The sequence below is a fragment of the Vipera berus genome (genome assembly GCF_964194415.1).
Source record: "Vipera berus genome assembly, chromosome: Z".
Taxonomy (NCBI): domain Eukaryota; kingdom Metazoa; phylum Chordata; class Lepidosauria; order Squamata; family Viperidae; genus Vipera; species Vipera berus.
Window position 1 is genome coordinate 4,060,081 of NC_138205.1, and position 21,381 is coordinate 4,081,461.

A 21,381-nucleotide genomic window follows, 5' to 3' on the forward strand; every position below is an offset into this window, starting at 1 on the left:
ATCCACATGCAGTCCGATAAACACCTGGCCAACCTACAGGGCTACCAAGCCACGGGTGGCAGTGGACCACCGGTGGCTCCTCCGGTGGCGCCTTCCCCGTCCTCCCCCGAGGAGAAGGAGTCGAAAGGCAAGTCGTCCTGGCAATGCAAGGTGTGCAGTTACGAGACCAACATCTCCCGTAACCTACGGATCCACATGACCTCCGAGAAGCACATGCAGAACATGTTGTTGCTCCATCAAGGGCTCCCGTTGACCCTACCGGGACTCCTGGGACAACCTCAAACCCCTCCTGGAGGCAAGGCTCAGTCCGAGCTCTTCCCGTTCTACGGGGCACAGGCTCTAGGCCATGCCCACCACTCACATCCCCACCAGGCCCACGCAGGGAGCAACCCACCTCTGCGGGCAGACAAACCCATGGAACAACCCCCACTCTTGCTCAACGGAGGCTTCCAACATCTCAGTGCAGCAGGCCGGAAGATGGCTACCTTGGGGGCAGGTAAGAAGAACCTTCCAACTAGTGGCTACCATGCCTGATGTCCACGTGGACCTCAAGGTTTTGCCCACGAGGACCCTAAGCTTGACCGTATTCCCTGTCCTGTGGTTCATCCATAGTCCACCATGACTTCAGAATCTCTGCTGGCATCTTGATTTGTCTCTCTCTTACATCCGTGGACATCGTGTCTATGTGACGTAATGTGTTCTAATCCAACTTTCTTTTCCATGTTGCGGTAGCAACCTCAATTTTTAACTAGCTTAGCAACAGCCCAGATGCGCCCCTTCGTAGTGCTTTACGGCCCTCTCTAATCTTGACAGAGTCGGCCTGTTACCCCAACAATCTGGGTCCACATTTTACTGCCCTTGGAAGGACGGTCAGGATTGAACTGCTGACAGGGAGCAGTGACTTACCCTGCAATATTGGATTCTAACCACTGAGCCCTAATTTCCCCATAATTCTCATTCCTTCGTAGCAGGGTTTCCCAACCGTGGGAACTTTTAAGAAGTCTGGACTTCAACTCCCAGAAGTCCAGACTTCTTAAAAGTTCCCACGGTTGGGAAACCCTGCCCTATAGATACCCGAAACTCACACGACCACTTTGTTTCTCCTCTCTGCAGCCCCCGCCTCTCTCTCTCCTGACCCTGCTCCCCCCTCCTCACCGCCAGCCCAATCCGGACCCGATCTGCTGGGCCCCCAGAGATTGTTCAGCTGCTTGGTGTGCCAAGTCTTCAGCACCGACAGCCTGGACACCCTCTTGCGGCACGCCTCCGCCCCGCGCTCCCTACCCGAAGTGGAATGGAAAGAAATCTCCGGGGACTTGCACCGTTGTCGGCTCTGCGCGTACGGCACCCAGCTGAAAGCCAACTTCCAGCTTCACCTGAAGACCGACAAGCACGCCTTGAAATACCAGCTGGCTGCTCACCTGCGGGAAGGGGGCAGCTTGAGTGCACACCTGGGGGTGGAGCTGCCGCTGGGACCGCCCCTTCACCTGCATTGCAACCTGTGTGAATATGAGACCAACAGCAAGGAAAAAATTCAACTTCACGTGGCGGGCACCGGCCACCAGGAAGCCTTGCAAGGTTATAAGGTACCAAGACGGGGAAAGAGGCAGAGAAAAGTAGGATGGGGAATAATAGTCAGTACAGGTAGTCCTCGGCTTAATGACCACAAGGCAAGGGAGCCCAGAATTTGATGTTGCTAAGTGAGACGCAGACCGAGCGGGTTTTGTCCCATTTTACGACTTTCCTTGCCACCTTCGTGAAGTGAATCGCTGCGGTTGTTAAACTTAAGTCACGCAGTTGTTAAGTGGATCGGATATCCCCCGTAGGCTTTGCTCGGTGGAAGGTCGCAAAAGAGAGTCACGTGACCCCACAGGAACACAGCAACCGTCAGAAATAAGGAGCCGGCTCTCAAAGCATCCGAATAATGTACAATTACCTGACCGTGGGGGATACTGCGACGGTTGTGTGAAAAAACAGTCAGAGGTCACTTCCCCCCTCCCAGTGCTGCTGTAACTTTGAACAGTCACTAAACGAACAAACTGTTGTAAGTCGAGGACTGCCTGTATAAGTGTTACCGAAAAGAGGTGCAGCAGATGTCCCCAAAGGACATTGATTAGGTTGAACATGAACCCTAGAAAAAGTGCAGAGAAGAGCAACGCAGATGTTTAGAGGGCTGGAGGCTAAAACATATAAAAGACCGGTTGCTGGAATTGGGGATGTCTCTAGTTTAACGAAGAGAAGGACGGGGGGGGGGGGACATGATAGCAGTTATTCCAGTATCTCAGGGGCTGCCCCAAAGAAGAGGCAGTCAAGCTATTTTTCCAAAGCACCTGAAGGCAGGACAAGGAAGTAATAACAAGATAACAAAGTTGGAAGGGACTTTGAAGGTCTTCTAGTCCAGAGGTCCCCCAACCTTTTGGGCACCAGGGACCGGTTGCGTGGAGAGAAGTTTGTTCGCGGACCGGAGGGTGCGTGGTTTCGTGTGCTGCCTGCATTTCGCGGATTGGGCTTTGCTTGTTGGTGCAGCCCGGTTGCTGGTATGCTGCGGCCCGGTACCGGTCCAGAGACCGGGAGTTCGGGACCCCTGTTCTTAGTCCAACCCCGTGCTCAAGCAGGAGATCCTACGCCACAGCGGCTCCCGACTTTTCCTATACCCCGCACCCCTCGAACGCTTCCGAGATATTCTCGCACCCGCTTACCAAAGTTCGAAATAACGGCCACCAATTCTGCAGATGCACTCCCAGGTTTTCGCACCCCCTGGAATACCGTCTCGCGCCCCCGGTTGGGAACCCCTGCCACACCGTGCCCGACAAGTGCCCGTCCAGTCTCTTCTTCGAAGCCTCCCACGATAAGAGCGCCCGCAACTACTGAAGGCAAAGCCGTTCCACTGGTTCGTTGGTACTTCACCGTTCGGAAGTTTCTCCTTCGTTCCCAGGATTCTTCTCTCCTTGCTTGTTTTTCCCCTCCGTCGTTTCTTTGTCCTGCCTTCTGGTCCTTTTGCAAAACAGATCATTAAAGAGAAACCCAACCCAGGGGAAAAAAAACACAAACAACCGTCCAGACAGCGAGAACAATTAATTAATCAGCGGAACGGATTTTCCGGGTGCTCCATCACTGGAGGTTTTAAAGAAGAGATCGGACAGGCAGTTGGCCGGAATTAGGGCGGTCTCTCCTGCTTGAACGAGGGGAGGTGGGTGGGTTGGACTAGAAGACCTCCGAGGTCCCTTCCAGCCCTATTCTAGAAAGGGGGTAGAGATGAAGGCCTCTACAAGTAGGTTTTAAGTGCAAAGCGGGCATGGAGAAAAGAGGGAGGGAGAGATCAGTAGTGAGACCTAGTGGGTACTAATCCTAGGAATGTTGATGGGGAAGGCCCAGGGCTATTCTCTTTGGAACCCACAATCCCTTTCTCGCTTCTCCCCTAGTTCCTTCTGGAAATGGAGACCAGCTCGGCACCCCCGCCCGCCTCCGAACCCACGCACTTCCGCTGCCTCCTGTGCCACGCGGACTCGCCCAGCCGCCTGGCCATGATCCAGCATTTACGCGCGCCCCAGCACCGCGAGGCTCACGGCCAGTGGCGCCTCCAGCTCCTGCAGAACGGCGAAGGCACCCTGGGTCTCGAAAGATATGTCTGCTTGGTGCCCGCCAACGCCGCAGGTAACCGTCGCTCGTGGGGCGCTGGGTCCCAACAGACGCGAAGAGGCGCGATTTTTTGGGGGGGGGTGTGGGTGGGAGATTGACGGGCGGGGAGCAGCAGGGAAGGAGCCGCCGGCGCGCCACCAGGAGGAGGGCTGCGCAAGGGGGCATGTTCTCGTTCCTGAGGGTGGGTGGGAATGGAGACACCCCCCCCGTCCTCCCCAGGGGGGTTAGCAAACACTGTGCCATTTCTGAAGCCTGCTGAGGGTTTTAACTCCGGGCCTCGCTCCGTGGGTGTCGGGAGTGCAGAACCGCTGAGCGTGGTACGTTCCCGTCCTTCCTCCTCTCTTCCAGCCCCCGCCGGCCTCCTCCTCTCAGCGCCGCCCCCCCCCTCCCAGCTTCATAATGGATTATGACAGATACTGGGGGAGGTTGCCTAGCAACCTGCAAGAAGAATGAAGGAGAAGAGAAATGAGACCGAGATATGTACGCTGCCGGGGAGATGTCGAAGGGGAGGGGGTGGAAGGAAATATATATACATATATATACATATATATACATATATATATACATACATATACATATACATATACATATACATATACATATACATATACATATACATATACATATACATATACATATACATATACATATATATATATATATATATATATATATATATATATATATATATATATATATATATGTCTAATGCTTGTTAACTATTTTAGATTACCTTGCTAGGCCCCAAACATGGGACAAATCTTTATTTCCTGTGTCAGCCTAACCTGAAGGCCATCGACAGGCAGTAGTCACACCGGTGACAGCTCATATTTGTGTAAATTTTAAATTGCTAACAATCCCTTAATTCTTTGTTAGCAATTTAAAATTTACACACACACACACACACACACATATATATATATATATTTGTTTTCTGAGGTTTTCGCGGGTGTTTGTATGTGGATCTTTGGTCATTCGGGTTTTTTCCCCACGTAGAATTGAAAAAAATTGAAAAAAAACCGAATGACCAAAGATCCATATATAGATAGATAGATAGATAGATAGATAGATATAGATATAGATATAGATATAGATATAGATATAGATATAGATATATAGACATCCCTCCCTCCCCCCAGCTGAGGCTGCCCACCTTCCCCTTCCCCCCCCTTTCCCATACCGGGAAACCTTACCCAAGCCGTGGCGGCAATTGGCCGCCTTCCCAGCTCCGATTTATTGCTTGCAATCCACCTGACCTTGCCTCCTTACCTGGCAGCGGAAGTCAACAGGGATCAGCAGGACGGGATTTTTTTTAAAAAAAAAAAATAGAGGGGAGGGGGTGTCGGTGGGGGGCACGCATGATTGAAAGCGGAGTGACGGCTCAGGACCCAGGGCCAAAGATTTCCCCTTCGGCAGAAGAGGTGAAGGGACGGCCGGAGAGAACGGTCCGGGGCATCCAGGCTAAAGCCGCCGATTGAACGGGGGCGGGGGGGGGGAACCCGGGAGGGCTTAGGGACGGGGGAATTCTCGGCGAGCCCTACGTGTGGCGAGGGGGACTAGCACCTTGTCAGTGAGAAATGGGGGTCTTTGTATCCTGGCGGGCGTATTGAGCGGTGTTAATTGAGTTGCCGATGGTAGCCCGGCCGCGTCTATCGGCCAGGGAGGCCAGCCCGTTCAATATTAACGATCCCGCTCAGGTTGAGAGTTTAATTAGTCGCCAATGAGGATAAAACCCTGCAACGTGCGTCATTCAGGTTTTTCCACAGCCTTCAGGATGGGATTCCCGCTCTCTCTCTCTCTCTCTGTCTCTCTCTCTCCCTCCCTGTCTCCCTCTTTCTCTCTCTCCCTTCCTTTTCTCTCTCCCTCCCTCCCTCTCTTCCTCCCTCCCTCCCTCTCTCTCCCTCCCTCTCTCTCCCTCCCTCTCTCTCTTTCTCCCTCCCTCCCTCCCTCTCTCTCTCTCTCTCCCTCCCTTCTCTCTCCCTCTCTCTTTTGACATCTTTTCGAGTTTGTGGTTCTTCCAGGCCCCCTGGCTGGTGAAAGACAGGACGAGACATGTTAGCTTACGCAAACTTGGTTTGCCGCCTTAGGGAAGTGGGGCACAAACCCAGATCAGGTGACAATTTCCAGGAAGATGGGGGGACGGTACTTCCAGCACATTGGAAAACCACCCACCACAGGTGGTCCCCGTCTTAACGACGCCGCAAGTGAGCCGCGAATTTCTGTTGCTAAGCGAGACGTGGGTTAAGCAGGTTTGGCTCTTTCCTGCTGCCGTCGTCAAGCGGATCGCTGCAGCAGATACATTCGCAACCCGCTGGTGTGCCTGTACCTGGCTTCCCCCGTTTGGCTTTGCCAGGCAGGCCGCAAAAGGGGATCACTGCAACCGTCACAAATGGTTTCCAAGCGTCCCATTTTGATCGCGGGGATGCCGCAACCGTCATAAGCACGAACCAGCCGCCAGGAGGTAAACCACGTGACGCTGCGACGGTCATGTGAACAATGGCCATAAGTCACTTTTTTTTTTCCTCCCGGTGGCGTTTTAACTTTTGAGCGGTCGCTAAATGAACTGTTGTAAGTCGAGGAACTACCTGTGTTCGTTTGGGAGAACTTCGCGTCTGTCCTTTCATATTTTACCTTTATTCCCATCTTGTTCTCTCCGTTTCCAGGGAAGGATTCTGTCCTGGATAGCGTAACCCCTGAAAGAGAAAAGCAGAATAAAACATGGATCGCCGGTGAGTAACTCCGTGGGGTAACGCAAGCCACGTGCCCCCTACAGGTAGTCCTCTACTTGCGACCACAATCGAGCTCCACCTTTCCATCGCTAAGCGAGACGTCTCTGAATTGCACCCCCTTTGACCACCTTGCTTTCCTCGGTTGTTAAGTAAACCACTGCGGTTGATAAATTCGTAGCCCGGTTGTTAAGTGAATCTGGCTCCTCCCCCTTCCCCCCCCCATTGAGTTCGCCGGTCGGAAGGTCGCAAAAAGGGGGAAATCACGTAACCCAGGGACGCTGGCCGCCGTCGTCAATATGAACCGGTTGTCGAGCATCTGAATTTTGATCACGTGATCGTGGGGATGCCGCGAGGGTCGTCAGTGTGGGAAAATGATCATAAAGTCAGTTTTTTTCAGCTGCCGTTGTCACTTCAAAATGGTCACTAAACGAATCGTGAGTTGAAAACCTGAGGTATTGTGGTCGATCAATGAAAGATGGATCTTTTTTGGTCCTCCAGAGCCCCGTTTTCAAAAGGCTTGCAAAAACCCCACGGTGGGGACTCCCAGTTGGGAGACGCCCCGATCCACTGAGAGTTTTTACTCAATCACGGTCTGAACAACAAGCCAGGATTTTGGTTGCTTCAGTTTGGGGCCAAAAACCTGGATCTGAGCAGTGCAAAGATTTTTTTTTTTTTTAAAAAAATATATTTTGGAGAGGAAAGGAAGATGGGAAGAGGGGTGATTTGCACCTGGCTAATTCTCAACTTAGCAACCATTCATTTAGCGACCGCTCAAAGTTTAAGACGACGCTGACAAAAGCGAGTTAGGACCGTGTTGCTGTTTTTTCCCACACTTTAACCGCCGTTTTGCCGCGTCTCCCGTGGTCGCGTGATCAAAATTCGGACGCTTGGCAACCGACTCGTGTTTATATGACGGCGGCAGTGCTCCTTGGCGTCACGCGATGCCCTTCTGACCGGCCAAGTCCAATGGGGAAAGCCAGACTCCCTTAACGACGGGGGGGGGGGGACTGACTTAAGCGTTGCAGGGACTCACTTAAGGACCGTGGCAAGCGAGGTTGCAAAATGAGGCAAAGCTCCCTTGGCGTGGGTCTCGCTTAGCAAGAGAAACTTTGGGCTCAATCATAAGTCGTAAGCTGAGGAGTGTGTGTGTGTGTGTGTGTGTGTGTGTGTGAGAGAGAGAGAGAGAGAGAGAGAGTTGCACGCCCCAATCTCTCCCTTCCAGCTTCGTGCAAATTGCACACTTGGTGGCCTGCCTTTCTTTTTCCTTCTTTTTCTTTTTTTTCTTTCTTTCCTTTCTTTCTCTCTCTTCCTTCCCACCTCTCTCTTCCCTTCCTTCCTCCTCCCATCCTCCCCCTCCCCATTTCCTTTTCCTTCCTTCCTTCCCTTTTTTCTTCCTTCCCCTTTTCCTTCTTTCTCCCTTCCCCCCTCCTCTCTATTTTCTTCCTTCCCTCCTTCCCTCCCTTCTTCCTTCCTCCTCCCTCCCCCTCCTCCCAATTCCCTCCCTCTCTTCCATCCTTCCCCCTCCCCCATTATTCCCTTCCCTCCCTTCCTTCCTTCTTCCTCCCTCCCTTCCCCTATTTCCTTTGTTCCTTCTCTTTTCCTTCTTCCTTCCCTGTTCCCTTCCTTCCTTCTTCCTCCCTCCCTTCCCACTCCTATTTCCTTCCTTCCTTCCCGCTTTCCTTTCCTTTTTCTTCCTTCCTTCCTCCTTCCTTCCCTCTCCGTTCTCTCCCTCCCTCCCATCCTTCATCTTCCTTCCTTCCTCCCCCCTTTCTTTTTCTTTCTTTCTTTCTTTCTTTCTTTCTTTCTTTCTTTCTTTCTTTCTCTCTTTCTTTCTTTCTTTCTTTCTTTCTTCTTCTTTCTTTTTCCCTCCCTCCCTCTTTCTTTCTTTCTTTCTTTTTTCTTTCTTTCTTTCTTCCTTCCTTCCTTTCTTTCTTTCTTTTTCTTTCTTTCTTTCTTTCTTTCTTTCTTTCTTTCTTTCTTTCTTTCTTTCTTTCTTTCTTTCTTTCTTTCTTTCTTTCTTTCTTTCTTTCTTTCTTTCTTTCTTTCTTTCTTTCTTTCTCCTTTATTGGCCAAATGTATTTTTTTTCCCTCCACAGATTCCGAGGAGAGTGAAGTGGCAGCTTCTGCCAGCGCAGGAGACACTACGGTGAGCTGATCTACTTCTTGGGTTTTTGTGGGGAGGGGAGGGGGGGCTTCTGCCATCAGTTCCCCCCCCCCCCAACGCCTGCCTTCCACCCAGATCTTGGGCTGCCTGGCCTACACACACACACACACACACACAAACACACACCCCATGCCGCCCTTTCCCCCAAAGTAGCCTGGCTCTCCCTCCCAACTGCCAGCAGGAGTGCAGATGTTTCTGAATTAAGACTAAAATTAATTAGCGTTGTCTGCGGAGGCGGAAAGGGGGGGGCGGGGAGGGGCGAAGAGAGGTGCTTCGCCCACCCAGCGCCAATTGGGTGCAGTCAACTGTGAACGGAGGAGGTTAATCAGAGGACCGCCAGGCACTGTGGCTGCCAGCCTGGCCGAGGTTTTGCTTTCTTTCTTTCTTTCTTTTTATTTATTTTTATTTTCCTCCCGTTTCAAATTATAATGACGGACTGGCGTTTTATACCGACAAATAACAGGCGCTCCCGTCGGCGAAAACGGGTTTTAAAAAAGCCGCTTCCCATTCCATTCTCAGCTTCCGGAGCCCTTCTGGAGGGCTGGGCGGGAGGGGGGGGGATGGCTAAGGGTGTGGGGGCATCCAGAGGCCGCCGGATGATGGCCCCGATTTGCCCTTTCCAGCAGTCCCACTTTGTTCCAGAAAGCCACCTCGCGGTTGCTCTCTGCTTTTGTTCAGATTGGAAGCTTCCGTCGCTCGTTCATTTTAAGAGTTGTGTTTTTTGTTTTTTAAAAAAAAGGAAGGAAGGAAGGAAGAAAAAGAAAGAAAGAGAGAAAAAGGAAGGAAGGAAGGAAGGAAGGAAGGAAGGAAGGAAGGAAGGAAGGAAGGAAGGAAGGGAGGAAGGAAGGACACTGTGCAGAAGGGTTCGGGATAAGCCTGAATGGTTTTCCAAATTGGAGCAAAAATACAAATTAACTCCTGGCTCTTAGGTGGCGGGTTAAGAATAACTCTGAATTCCTTCCTTCCCTCCCTCCCTCCTTCCTTTCCTCTCTCACTCCTTCCTTCCTTCCTTCCCTCCATTCTTTCGTCCCTTCATTCCCTCCCTCCTTCCTTCTGTCCCTTCCTTCCCTCCCTGTCTTTCCTTCCCTCCCTCCCTTCTTCCATCCCTTCATTCCCTCCGTCTTTCCTTCCCTCCCTCCTTCTGTCCCTCCGTTCTTCCGTCCCTTCCTTCATTCTCTTCCTCCTTCCTTCCCTCCCTTCCTTCCTTCCGTCCCTCTGTTCTTCCATCCCTTCATTCCTCCTTCCTTCCTTCCTTCCGTCCGTCCATCCTTCCCTCCTTCCTTTCCTCTCTCTCCTTCCTTCCTTCCCTCCATTCTTTTGTCCCTTCATTCCCTCCCTGTCTTTCCTTCCCTTCCTCCTTCCTTCCCTCCGTTCTTCCCTCCCTTCCTTCCGTCCCTGTTCTTCCATCTCTTCATTCCCTCCCTCCTTCCTTCATTCCCTTCTTCCCTCCTTCCTTCTTTCACTCCTTCCTTCCTTCCTTCCCTTCTTCCGTCCCTTCCATTCCCTCCTTCCTTCTTTCACTCCTTCCTTCCCTCCCTTCTTCCGTCCCTTTTTTCCTTCCCTCCCTCCTTCCTTCCTTCCCTCCCTTCTTCCGTCCCTTCATTCCCTCCTTCCTTCTTTCCCTCCTTCCTTCCTTCTTTCCCTCCTTCCTTGTGGATGCAAGGGAATCTTGGCAGGCAACTCTGATGGCCTGTGACAGTCACCTTATCACAGGGATCTTTGTAGACTTGTAGACTTCAACTCCCAGAATTCCCCAGCCGGCCATGCCAGGTGCATGTGAAAAATAGATAAATAAATAACCCGGTTGCAGCCACCATCTTGACGATTTTTTTCAGCCTCTCCCAGATGCATCTTGGGAAACGGCGGTTGATGGAAGCCAGCTCTCCTTTTGGGGGGCGACGTGATCCGTTTGAGCCCGTTCTGGTCATCCAGCTAGTCACTTTTTTTTAATCGCTTCTGCTTTTCTCTTTCCATTCTTCTCGCGCTACCCAGGTCTTCTGCTGCCCCTACTGCAACTACGTCGACCAATCGGCCGAAGCCGTGAGGGCCCACACCGTTTCCCAGCATGCCGTGCAGCCCAAGTTCCATTGCCCGCTGTGCCAAGAACAGCTGGTCGGCCGGGCCAACCTCCACTTCCACCTCAGCCACGTTCACAACGTGGTGGCCGAATGTGTGGAGAAGCTGCTGCTGGTGGTGGGTGCGAGGGCCACAGGCCTCCCGGGGAGGGGAGGGGGGGGGAAACCTTAGCCGCCCGCCCCCCCAACATTCAGTCCGTTTCTCTGCCCGCTGGACTGGGGAGAAGCTCGACCTGTTGGATGCCTACGGACACGGTTGTCCCAAAGGTGCTTTTTTTTTTTCCAGGAGGCACCTGGACTTCCTTGTTTTTTCTTGGAAGAGGTTTTGCTTCTCATCCTAGAAGCTTCTTCAGGTTCTGACTGGACGGTGGGGAACGGCAGCATTTATGCTCCTTTGCAGTCATCTGGTCGTTTGCATTCTTTTAGAGCAGAGGTCTTCAAACTTGGTCCTTTTATGACTCGTGGACTTCAGCTCCCAGAATTCCTGAGCCAGCGTGGCTCAGCTTGGAAACCTCTCCATTTTCCCTCAGCGTGGCTGGCTCAGGAATTCTGGGAGTTGAAGTCCACAAGTCATAAAGCGGCCTAGGCCTAGGTCATGGGTAGGCAACCTTGGCTCTTTTATGACTCGTGGACTTCAGCTCCCAGAATTCCTGAGCCAGCGTGGCTCAGCTTGGAAACCTCTCCATTTTCCCTCAGCATGGCTGGCTCAGGAATTCTGGGAGTTGAAGTCCACAAGTCATAAAGCGGCCTAGGCCTAGGTCATGGGTAGGCAACCTTGGCTCTTTTATGACTCGTGGACTTCAGCTCCCAGAATTCCTGAGCCAGCGTGGCTCAGCTTGGAAACCTCTCCATTTTCCCTCAGCGTGGCTGGCTCAGGAATTCTGGGAGTTGAAGTCCACAAGTCATGAAAGGGCCATGTTTGAAGACCCCTGTTTTAGAGGATCGTTGAGGCCACTTGCGAGGTTTTATCTGTCTCTCCTCAGGGTCTCCTGAGCGGTGCAAACGGGCGTGGAGCCTTCTTGGAACTGCTGAAAGGACCGTGTGGTAGACTGGAGATAGTTGGTGTCGTGTCCCTCCCCCTCTGTTGAGGGAGGGGTGCTCAGTTTTGACCGAGATGGCCTCTTCGACCCCCCTCGTTCAAGCCAGCGGTCCTCTCTGTCCAGAATGGGGACACTGCTGTCTTCGAAGGAGCGGCCTTGGTCTTCTAAAGGCAGACGGACGGCTGAATTTGGTCCCGCTGGGTTTGTTCTCCTCTGGTGTGCCATGTGTTTGTGAAGGGGTTGTTTTGTTTCCCCCAGTGTACAGCTCTGTGTACAGATCAGTCTACCACACGGTCCGTTCAGCAGTTCCAGGAAGGCTCCACGCCCGTTTGCACCGCTCAGGAGACTCTGAGGAGACAGATAAAACCTCGCAAGTGGCCTCCACGATCCTCTAAAAGAATACAAACGACCAGATGACTGCAAAGGAGTATAAATCCTTCCACTTCCCCACCATTTAGTCAGAACCCGAAGAAGCTTCTGGGACGAGAAGCGAAACCTCTTCAAAGGGGAAACAAACAAAGAAGGAAGTCCCGTTGCCTCCTGGGGGGGGGGGAAAGCACTTGTGGGATAACCCGTGGAATGAGTGCCTGTCTCACGGGATCGTAGAGGGAATTTGGAGCTAAGGGACGGGGGGAAGATGAGCGACTTCGATGGAGGGACATTTACTGGGTCCTGTCTCCGTTTCTACTTCAGGCTACCACGGTGGAAATGACTTTCGCCACCAAGGTCGTTCCCGGGGTCTCTCTCCCTCCTGACCCACCCAAACCAGGTGGGACCCTCGGCGTAGAACAAGGGGCTGGTCCGGAAGCCCCCAGCCCCTTCCTTGGTAAGTGATTGATTGATGTCTTCATTTTTTTTTTAACCTTACCTTTGTGAACGCTACTCCCGTTTTATTCTGCTTTACAGGTAAGTTCTCGACTTAAAACCGCCGTTCTTTTTGGTGACCGTTCGGAGTCGCAACGGCAGCGGGAAAAAGTGACCGAGGGCTTTTTTCTCGGACTTAAACCACCCAGGCAACAGCCCCATCGTGATCGAAATTCGGAGGCTTGGCAACTGACTCGTCTTTATGACGGTTGCAGCGTCCCGGAGTCGCGCGATTTCCCCCCCCCCTTTTGCGACCTTCTGACAAGCAAAGTCAAAGGGGGGGAAAGCCGGATTCGCTTTGCAACTAAATTACCGACTTGTAACAATGACAGTGACCGGCTTAAGAAAGGTGGCAAGATAGGTCGTAAAACGGGGCAAAGCTCACTTAACAACTGTCTCATTGAGCGACAGAAATCTTGGGCTCAGTGTTGGTCATAAGTTGAGGACTATTTCTATTTCTTTATCCTCGCCTTCCTTCCTCCTTCTTTGTCTTCCTCTTCCTCCCTTCTTCTTTAATCCTCTTCCTCCTCCTTCCTTCCTCATCTTACTCTTCCTCCCTTCCTCCTATATCCTCTTCCTTCCTCCTTCTTTATCCTCCTCTCTTCCTCCTCCTTTATTCTCTTCATTCCTTCCTCATCTTCTTCCTTCCTTCTTTAATCCTCTTCCTCCTTTACCTTCCTCCTCCTTCCTTCCTCTTCCTCCCTTCCTCCTTTATCCTCCCTTTATCCTCTTTTCCTTCCTCCTTAACTTTCCTCCTTCCTTCCCTCTTCTTTATCTTCCTCTTCCTTCCTTTCTCCTCTTCCTCCCTTCCTCCTTTATCCTCCCTTTATCCTCTTTTCCTTCCTCCTTAACTTTCCTCCTTTTCCTCCTTTTCCTCCTTCCTTCCCTCTTCTTTATCTTCCTCTTCCTTCCTTTCTCCTTTCTCCTCTTCCTTCCTTCCTCCTTTATCTTCCTCTTCCTCCCTTCCTCCTTTATCTTCCCTTTATCCTCTTTTCCTTCCTCCTTAACTTTCCTCCTTTTCCTCCTTTTCTTCCTTCCTTCCCTCTTCTTTATCTTCCTCTTCCTTCCTTTCTCCTTTCTCCTCTTCCTTCCCTCCTCCTTTATCTTCCTCTTCCTTTTTTATCCTCTTTCTTCCTCCTTTCTCTTCCTTCCTCCTTTATTATCCTCTTCCCCCTTTACCCTATTCATCCCTCCTCCTTTTCTTCTTCCTTCCTTTCTCCTTCCTCCTCTTTCTTCCCTCCTCCTTTAACTTCTTCCTTCTTCCTCCTCCTTATCTTCCTCTTCCTCCCTTCCTCCTCCTTTATCTTCCTTCCTTTGTGCTCCTCCTCCCCCTTCCTCCTCCACCTCCAGCAGTTTCACTAAACTTTCATGAAATTAGGATACGCAGCTGGTCCTCGCTTAGTGCCCAGCTCGCCATTATGACATCACAGCATCTCGCCATCATGTGATCTTCCTTTGGAGCCTCCTTTGCTGGCTTCCGACGAGCAAAGTCATTGGGAAAGCCAGCGGGAGGTCACAAATGGCGGTCTTTGACTGAAAGCCATTCGTTTAGGGACCGTTGAAAGCTGCAGCATCCCGGGATCACGCGGTCGCCATTTGTGATCTTCCTTTCTTTCCTTCCGACAAGCAAAGTCAACCGTGGGGGGGGGATTCACTTAGTGACCATGTGATTCACTTAACAACCACAGGGGTTCCCTTAATCGTAGGAAAAGTTGTAAAATTGGGCGCAGCTCACCTAACGGCTGTCTTGCTTAGCAACAGAAATTCTAGTCTGTTGCGGTTGTAAGTTGAGGACTATATGTACTACTTGGCCTTGTTTCATTTATATCCTGGGTTGTTAGGGGTTTTGGGGGGGGGGTTGGGTTGGGGAGGATATGCTGAAGAAAGGAATCTGGGTGGGCAGATAACTTCTCGGGCTGCGTGAAAAAGATTACTTGTGTATCCGGATGGAGATTTAATTTGATTTCACAGATTCTTCTAATAGCAATTTATTCCGTGGAGAGCCAGTTTGGTGTCGTGGCAAAAGCACCCGGCTAAAAATCAAGAGGATGGTGAGTTCTAGTCCCGCCGTATTCCCCAGAACCAGCTGGGTGAACCGCAGGCCAGTCAGTCTCCCCGAGCCCTGGGAAGCAGGCAATGCCGACGTCATTTCTGAAAAATCTCGCCAAGAAAGAAACTGTGGGGACGAAGTTCAGACGGTCACCCGAAATCAGAACGTTTCACCTTCAAATGTAATGAATTGATATAAATGCATTTATTTTATCTTGACCCTGGGAGTGGAGGATGACTTCTGCCTACGACTTTTTTTGGGGGGGGGGAAGGCGATTTATTTGTTTGTTGATGTTCCCATCTTTGTTGTTCTTTATAAATAAGTTGAAGGTGGCAAACCTACCTAATAGTTCTTCCTCCTCCTCTTTTCCCCACAACAACAACCCTGTGAGGTGGGTTGGGATGAGAAAGAGAGACCGGCCCAACGTCAACCTGCTGCTTTTCGTGCCTAAGGTGGGACTAGAACTCAATGTCCCTTGGTGATTGGCCCAAAGTTACCCAGCTGGCTTTCATGCTTAAGGTGGAACTAGAACTCCCAGTCTCCTGGTGATTGGCCCAAAGTCACCCAGCTGGCTTTCAGGCTTAAGATGGAACTAGAACTCCCAGTCTCCTGGTGATTGGCCCAAAGTCACCCAGCTGGCTTTCAAGCTTAAGGTGGAACTAGAACTCCCAGTCTCCTTTCATGCTTAAGGTGGAACTAGAACTCCCAGTCTCCTGGTGATTGGCCCAAAGTCACCCAGCTGGCTTTCATGCTTAAGGTGGAACTAGAACTCCCAGTCTTCTGGTGATTGGCCCAAAGTTACCCAGCTGGCTTTCAGGCTTAAGATGGAACTAGAACTCCCAGTCTCCTCTCATGCTTAAGGTAGAACTAGAACTCCCAGTCTCCTGGTGATTGGCCCAAAGTTACCCAGCTGGCTTTCATGCTTAAGGTGGAACTAGAACTCCCAGTCTCCTTTCATGCTTAAGGTGGAACTAGGACTCTCAGTCTCCTGGTGATTGGCCCAAAAGTCACTCGACCACTTTTATGCCTAAGGCAGGACTAAAACTCAAAGTCCCTTGACGATTGGCCCAAAGTCACCCAGATGACTTTCATGCTTAAGGTGGAACTAGAACTCCCAGGCTCCTGGTGATTGGCCCAAAATCATTCATCTGGTTTTCATGCTTAAGATGAAACTAGAACTCTCTCTCTTCTGGTGATTGGCCCAAAGTCACCCAGCTTGCTTTCATGCTTAAGATGGAACTGGAACTCACCGTCTCCTGGTGGTGGTGATTGGCCCAAAGTCACTCAGCCACTTTTATGCCTGGGGCAGGACTAGAACTCAGTGGTCCCTTGGTGATTGGCCCAGAGTCAACCAGCTGGCTTTCACGCCTCAGGCAGAACTAGAACTCACTGTCTCCTGGTTTCTAGCCTGCTGCCTTCACCACTAGCCAACACTGGCTCCCTTCTGTAGGGATATTGACAGGCCTGTAACTCTTTCCTCTCTTACCTGTCCTTTCAACAGCACCAGCCACAGAGGAGAAAGCCTTCCCAACGCCGGTATTTTCCCCTGAAACCCCCCCACCCTCTGTTGCCGCCTCCCCACCTCCTAAGGAGCAGCCCGAAAAGTCACTTCCTGCCTCGCCACCCCCACCTCCTCCTCCTCTTCCTCCTCCTCCTCCTCCCCCTCCCACCGTCACTCCTCAAGAGCCGGAAGAGGACGACCCTTTGCATCCGAACCTGACCCCTGAAGAGCAGCAGCCACCGACGCCTCTCCTCGCGGACCCCCCCGAGGCCTCTCCGCACGTCCTGCCTAACCTGGATTCCCGGCACCCGCTGTCCTACCGCAAGGCCACCAATTTCGCCTTGGACAAATTCTTGGATCCCGCCCGTCCCTACAAATGCACCGTTTGCAAAGAGTCCTTCACGCAGAAGAACATCCTGCTGGTGCACTACAATTCGGTCTCCCATCTCCACAAGATGAAAAAGGCTTCCTCGGCCGACCCTTCCGTGTCGTCTCGGGGGGAGCCCGGCACCCCCGGGGCTCTCCAGCCCTCTTCGGACAAACCTTACAAGTGCACCACCTGCCGGGTCTCTTACAACCAGAGCTCCACCCTGGAGATCCACATGCGCTCCGTGTTGCACCAGACGCGCTCCCGCGTGGCCAAGATGGAAGCGGCGGGCAAGGCGGACGCGTCCCCTGCTGAACTGGAGCCTCCCAACGAGACCCCTCTGGAAAGCGAGGCCCCCAGTTGCGTCCAGGTGCCCGCCCTCCCGTTTCTCACGCCACCCGCGGCAGAACTGCCCCGTTTCCCTACACCCCTTTTCACCCCACCCCTGCTGCCCCCCTTTCCTCTGGTGCCGGAGTCCCTTCTTAAACTCCAGCAACAGCAGCTTCTGCTCCCCTTTTATTTACATGATCTGAAGGTGGCCCCCAAATTGGCCTTAGCCACGCCAACCCTGACCCTCCCCACCCCGTCGCCTGTCCTGCTCCCGCCCCTGCCCCCCAAAGAAGAACCGGCCCCCACGGCCGCGAGTAGCTCCAAGGTAGAGGCAGCTGAAGAGACCGAAGGAGAAGAAGTAGACGGAAGTCAAGCGGGGAGTGAGGCTTCTCGCACGGCAGCCAAAGCCCTTCTAGAGAATTTCGGCTTTGAGCTAGTGATCCAGTACAATGAGGGCAAACAAACCACCACCGTGCCCCCTACCGTGCCCCTGCGTCCCCCCGTGGGCAAGCTGCAGTGTGGCACTTGTGGGAAACAGTTCTCTAACATGCTCATCCTGAAAACCCATGAGGAGCACGTGCACCGGCGGTTCCTGCCCTTTGAGGCACTCAATCGCTACGCTGTGCAGTTCCGGAAGAGTTACGACAGCATGTATCCCCCACCTCCTCCCGTGCTCCCAATTGAGACAACCGCGATCACCGTTACTGCCGCAGCAGCAGCGGCAGCAACAGTTTCAACCGTCACCACCGCCGTCACGGAGAATGCCACTGTCACTGTGACGCAATCCTCCGTGCCGCTGGAGATTCCCTCTCTCTGTCCTCCATTTTTGATGCAACCCTTGCCGGTGGTCGTGCCCCCACCGGAAAAGGAGAATCCCTGTGTAACTCCCGAATGCCTGAAGTCTCTCTGGTTTCGAGGGGAGGAAGAGGAAGGCAAGAGCGCATCATCTGGAGTTCTGGATCTTCCCCGCGGGAGCTTCCCGGCAACCCGGCGTTTCTCTCGTACCAAATTCACCGAGTTCCAGTCTCAGGCTCTGCAGTCCTTCTTTGAGTCGAGCGCTTATCCCAAAGACGGCGAGGTGGAGCGTTTGTCTGGCCTTTTGGGGTTGCCCAATCGGGTCATTGTGGTCTGGTTCCAAAACGCTCGCCAGAAAGCCAGAAAGAGCGGTGGGAACGAAGCGAGCATGGGCAACTGTGGAAACGCCGCGGTGCAGCCGTCTTGTAAAAAATGTCGGACGGCCTTCCGCTGCATCTTTGAGCTGGTGCGCCACCTGAAGAAGTGTTACAACGACGAGCTGGATGAGGGGGAGGAAGATGGAGGCGAGGAAGAGAATGAAGGGCCAGAGGAGGAGGAGGAGGAAGGGGAAGGGGACGAGAAACGAGAAATTTTGGGCCCTAGTGGGGATATTAAGACCGATGGCATTGGAGACAAACCCGTGGAAGAAGAGCAGCCTGTCCACTCGGTACCCCCAGATATTTCTAAGAACTACCCCTGTGATCAGTGCACCGCCGTATTCTCAAGCAGCGACCTCCTCAATATCCACCGCGTTAGTCACCTGCCAGCAGTTGGTCCTCCCTTGGCTTCGGCTGGCCCTCAACCTCCCCTCGACATGACCCCATTAGTATTTGGCGACCGCCCGGTCAACCCAGATCCTTCACGTGCCCAAAAGCGAAAACACGAGGATGGGACCTTGTCTCCCACTGGAAGCGAAACCGCCAGTGTGGTCGGGGGAGATAATGAGCCCCCCAGGGACAAGCGTCTCCGTACCACCATTTTGCCCGAGCAGCTGGAGATTCTCTACCGCTGGTACATGCAAGATTCAAACCCCACCCGGAAAATGCTCGACTGCATCTCTGAGGAAGTCGGGCTGAAAAAGAGAGTGGTCCAGGTGTGGTTCCAGAACACAAGAGCTCGTGAGCGAAAGGGCCAGTTCCGGTGTAATACCAGTGTCACCACTCCAACCAGCAAGCCTCCACCAGCACAACCCAACACTTTCCCAAAGTTCAACCCTCCACCACGGGACACCCCTGTCCATTACGGTGGGTCCTTCACGCCCAACCTCCCTGTGGTTAACCTCCAGCCCCTTCTAACTAAGCCAGAAGTTGTCACGGAACCGCAGAGCCTGGAAGAAATGGCTGAAGAAGTCCCCAAGGAGCACGAAGACCGAAGCTTGTCTGGAGGAGAGCTGAGCGATTCTTCCTCTTCCTCCTCGGCTGACCTGGACTTCTCTGGTGGCCACCGGAATCGAACGATGGACGGAAGTTCTGGAGAGTTTCACGATTCTTTGGGGCAGAGACGGTATCGTACCCAGATGTCCAGCCTCCAGCTGAAGATCATGAAGGTGTGCTATGAGATCTATCGAACCCCAACCATGCAGGAGTGCGAGGTGCTGGGGGAGGAGATAGGACTCCCCAAGCGGGTGATTCAGGTGTGGTTTCAGAACGCGCGGGCAAAAGAGAAGAAGGCCAAGGCTGCTTCCGGCGGGACCAGTGGCGGCGACGAGGCCCCCTCCGCTGCTCAGGCTCAATCTGAATGCCCCTACTGTGAAGTCAAGTACGACTTCTACGTCTCTTGCCGCGGGCACCTCTTTTCTCGCGGGCACCTAGCTCGGCTAAAGGAAGCCATCAAATCCCAGCTCAAGAGTGAGAGCAAGTGCTACGAGCTGGTGTCGGACAAAGGAGCACCTTCCCCAACCAGGCTGGGAGTGCCGGTGACTCCTACTACAGCCGTACCATCTTCCCTTGGGACCAAGCCCCCCTTCGTGCCAGGTGAGTGGGATTGCACAACGGTGGGCATCCAAGGATAGTTGCAGAGCCTTGGAGTTGACTTGCATGATGGGCTTTACTGTACGATGCACTGTACTCTACAATGTGCTGTACGTTTACTGCAGAACGCCCTCCCTGCTGTAGGAACGCCCCATTCTGATCTTTCCAGGAACACTATTGATGTTCCATGGTGTCCTCCAGCATTTCCCCAATTTTAAGTTCCACCCCACGTTTGACCTGGAAGGTTGGCCTACTGCATTTTTATTTTCTGGTTTCCTTAATCCTCCTTTTCACTTTGGTACCTTCTCGCTCTTTTTTTTTTTGTGAGGAGAGGGGGGGACATGATTATATACACAGAGAGCCGAGGAATTTCCCATCCTCTCCTCCGTTTTTGCGTCGAGGACTGCTGGCGGATTCCTGTTTCCTAGTTAGTGAGGTTGGAGGAGAGGAAGGTGGTCCACCTGCAAAGGCAGGAAGATGGTTTTGCAATTTTAACCGGGGGGGGGAAGGGTGGAAGCATTTGGAAAAGACAAGACTTCCCCAAAGAGCAACAGAAGCCTCCCTCGATTCATCTCTTCTCTTTTTTCTCTCACCCCAACAGGCACGCCTGCTTCCTCGGCGGGGATCCTGAGCTCCCCTTTGACCTCCACCCAGCCAGGCCTCTCCTTACCTCAGCATCTGCCTCCCGAATCTGGCCAGGTCGGCCCCTTAACCGAGCCTGTTCCTGCTCCCGAGACCTCCCCAAGTGACAGTCAGACTGAACTGACTTCAAATTCAACCCCGGAGCCTTCCTTGTCCTCTGCTGCCACGCTGAAGAACCTCAAGACGTTGAAGGCCGCAGTGCCGGCCTTGCTGGGAGGCCAGTTTCTGCCTTTCCCGTTGCCAGCAGCGGCCACTGCAGCCGCCCCTTCTCTTTTCGGAGCGCAACTGCCCGGGGCGTACTTTCAGCAGCTCTATGGCATGAAGAAGGGGCTATTCCCCATGAACCCCGTCATACCTCAGACACTTATGGGGCTGTTGCCCAGTCCCCTGCTCCCCACGCCCACACCCGAGCCCCCCGTCGAGGTGTCCGAGGCCCCCGGCATCTCTACAGTCGACGTGACCCACCAGTACCTTTGTCGCCAGTGCAAGGCCGCCTTTGAGAGCGAGGGGGCAGCCGTTGCCCATCAAGCTGCGCTCTGCTACTTCGGGCGCCAGTCGCCAGCAACGCCGCCTCCACTGCGCGTGCCCGTCTGCACCTACCACTGCCTGGCCTGCGAGGTCCTCGTGAGTGGCCGGGAGGCGCTGGGAGCCCACCTGCGCTCCAGCGCTCACCGGCGCAAGGCCAGCTCCACCACAGCAACCGCATCGGTGTTTGCCAAAGAGGAATCCAAATTACCTCACTCGGACTCCAATCCAAAAAGTAACTCTACCTCTACGACACTACTAGCTTTATAGAGATGGATGCTATACTGCCGCCAATGGAGAGAGATTGACTAGCGAACGAACCTGTGGGTGGGGTGGACGCCTGCGTGGACCACCCCCTCTGCTTCCACTCAACAGTCCTTCAAGGTTCATTTCAGACCCAGGTCCCCCCCATTTCTCACGGCCAGCCAGGAAGTTTTCTCAAAAGGGATGTTCCTTGCTGATGTTCCTCCCCAGGCTGACTTCAAGGGCCCAGGTCCCTGCCCCAATTTTTATTCCAAAGGTCACTCCGCCTCCACAGGGTGACCGGAGGTTGAGCCAAAGGGCAACCCGTCCGTTGAGGTCCTTCCTAAGCTTCATCTTCTTTAGAGGGTACCTGATTCAACATTGGCTGTTGCAGACGTTCTACTACTACCGTAGCTTTTCTTCACGCCGAACCTCTTCTGTCCTTCCTCC

The 21,381-nt window shown here is 52.9% G+C and overlaps 1 protein-coding gene across 1 annotated transcript in view; it reads left to right on the forward strand.

Annotated features, from left to right (window-relative positions):
* Positions 1 to 20,992, forward strand: part of LOC308677869 (zinc finger homeobox protein 2-like) — a gene marked incomplete at its 5' end in the record, with an annotated part of 22,897 nt that extends 1,905 nt beyond the window's left edge. Inside the window, 10 exons of the mRNA XM_081344569.1 lie at positions 1 to 496; positions 1,114 to 1,583; positions 3,420 to 3,651; positions 6,300 to 6,365; positions 6,864 to 6,955; positions 7,510 to 8,511; positions 10,522 to 10,722; positions 12,338 to 12,470; positions 16,060 to 19,524; positions 20,123 to 20,992. The exon at positions 1 to 496 is cut by the window's left edge and continues 1,905 nt beyond it. Of these exons, the coding sequence (XP_081200695.1) occupies positions 1 to 496; positions 1,114 to 1,583; positions 3,420 to 3,651; positions 6,300 to 6,365; positions 6,864 to 6,955; positions 7,510 to 8,511; positions 10,522 to 10,722; positions 12,338 to 12,470; positions 16,060 to 19,524; positions 20,123 to 20,958 (6,993 nt within the window). The 3' untranslated portion in view covers positions 20,959 to 20,992. The remainder of the gene's footprint in view (positions 497 to 1,113; positions 1,584 to 3,419; positions 3,652 to 6,299; positions 6,366 to 6,863; positions 6,956 to 7,509; positions 8,512 to 10,521; positions 10,723 to 12,337; positions 12,471 to 16,059; positions 19,525 to 20,122) is intronic.
* Between the last annotated feature and the right edge of the window lie 389 nt (positions 20,993 to 21,381).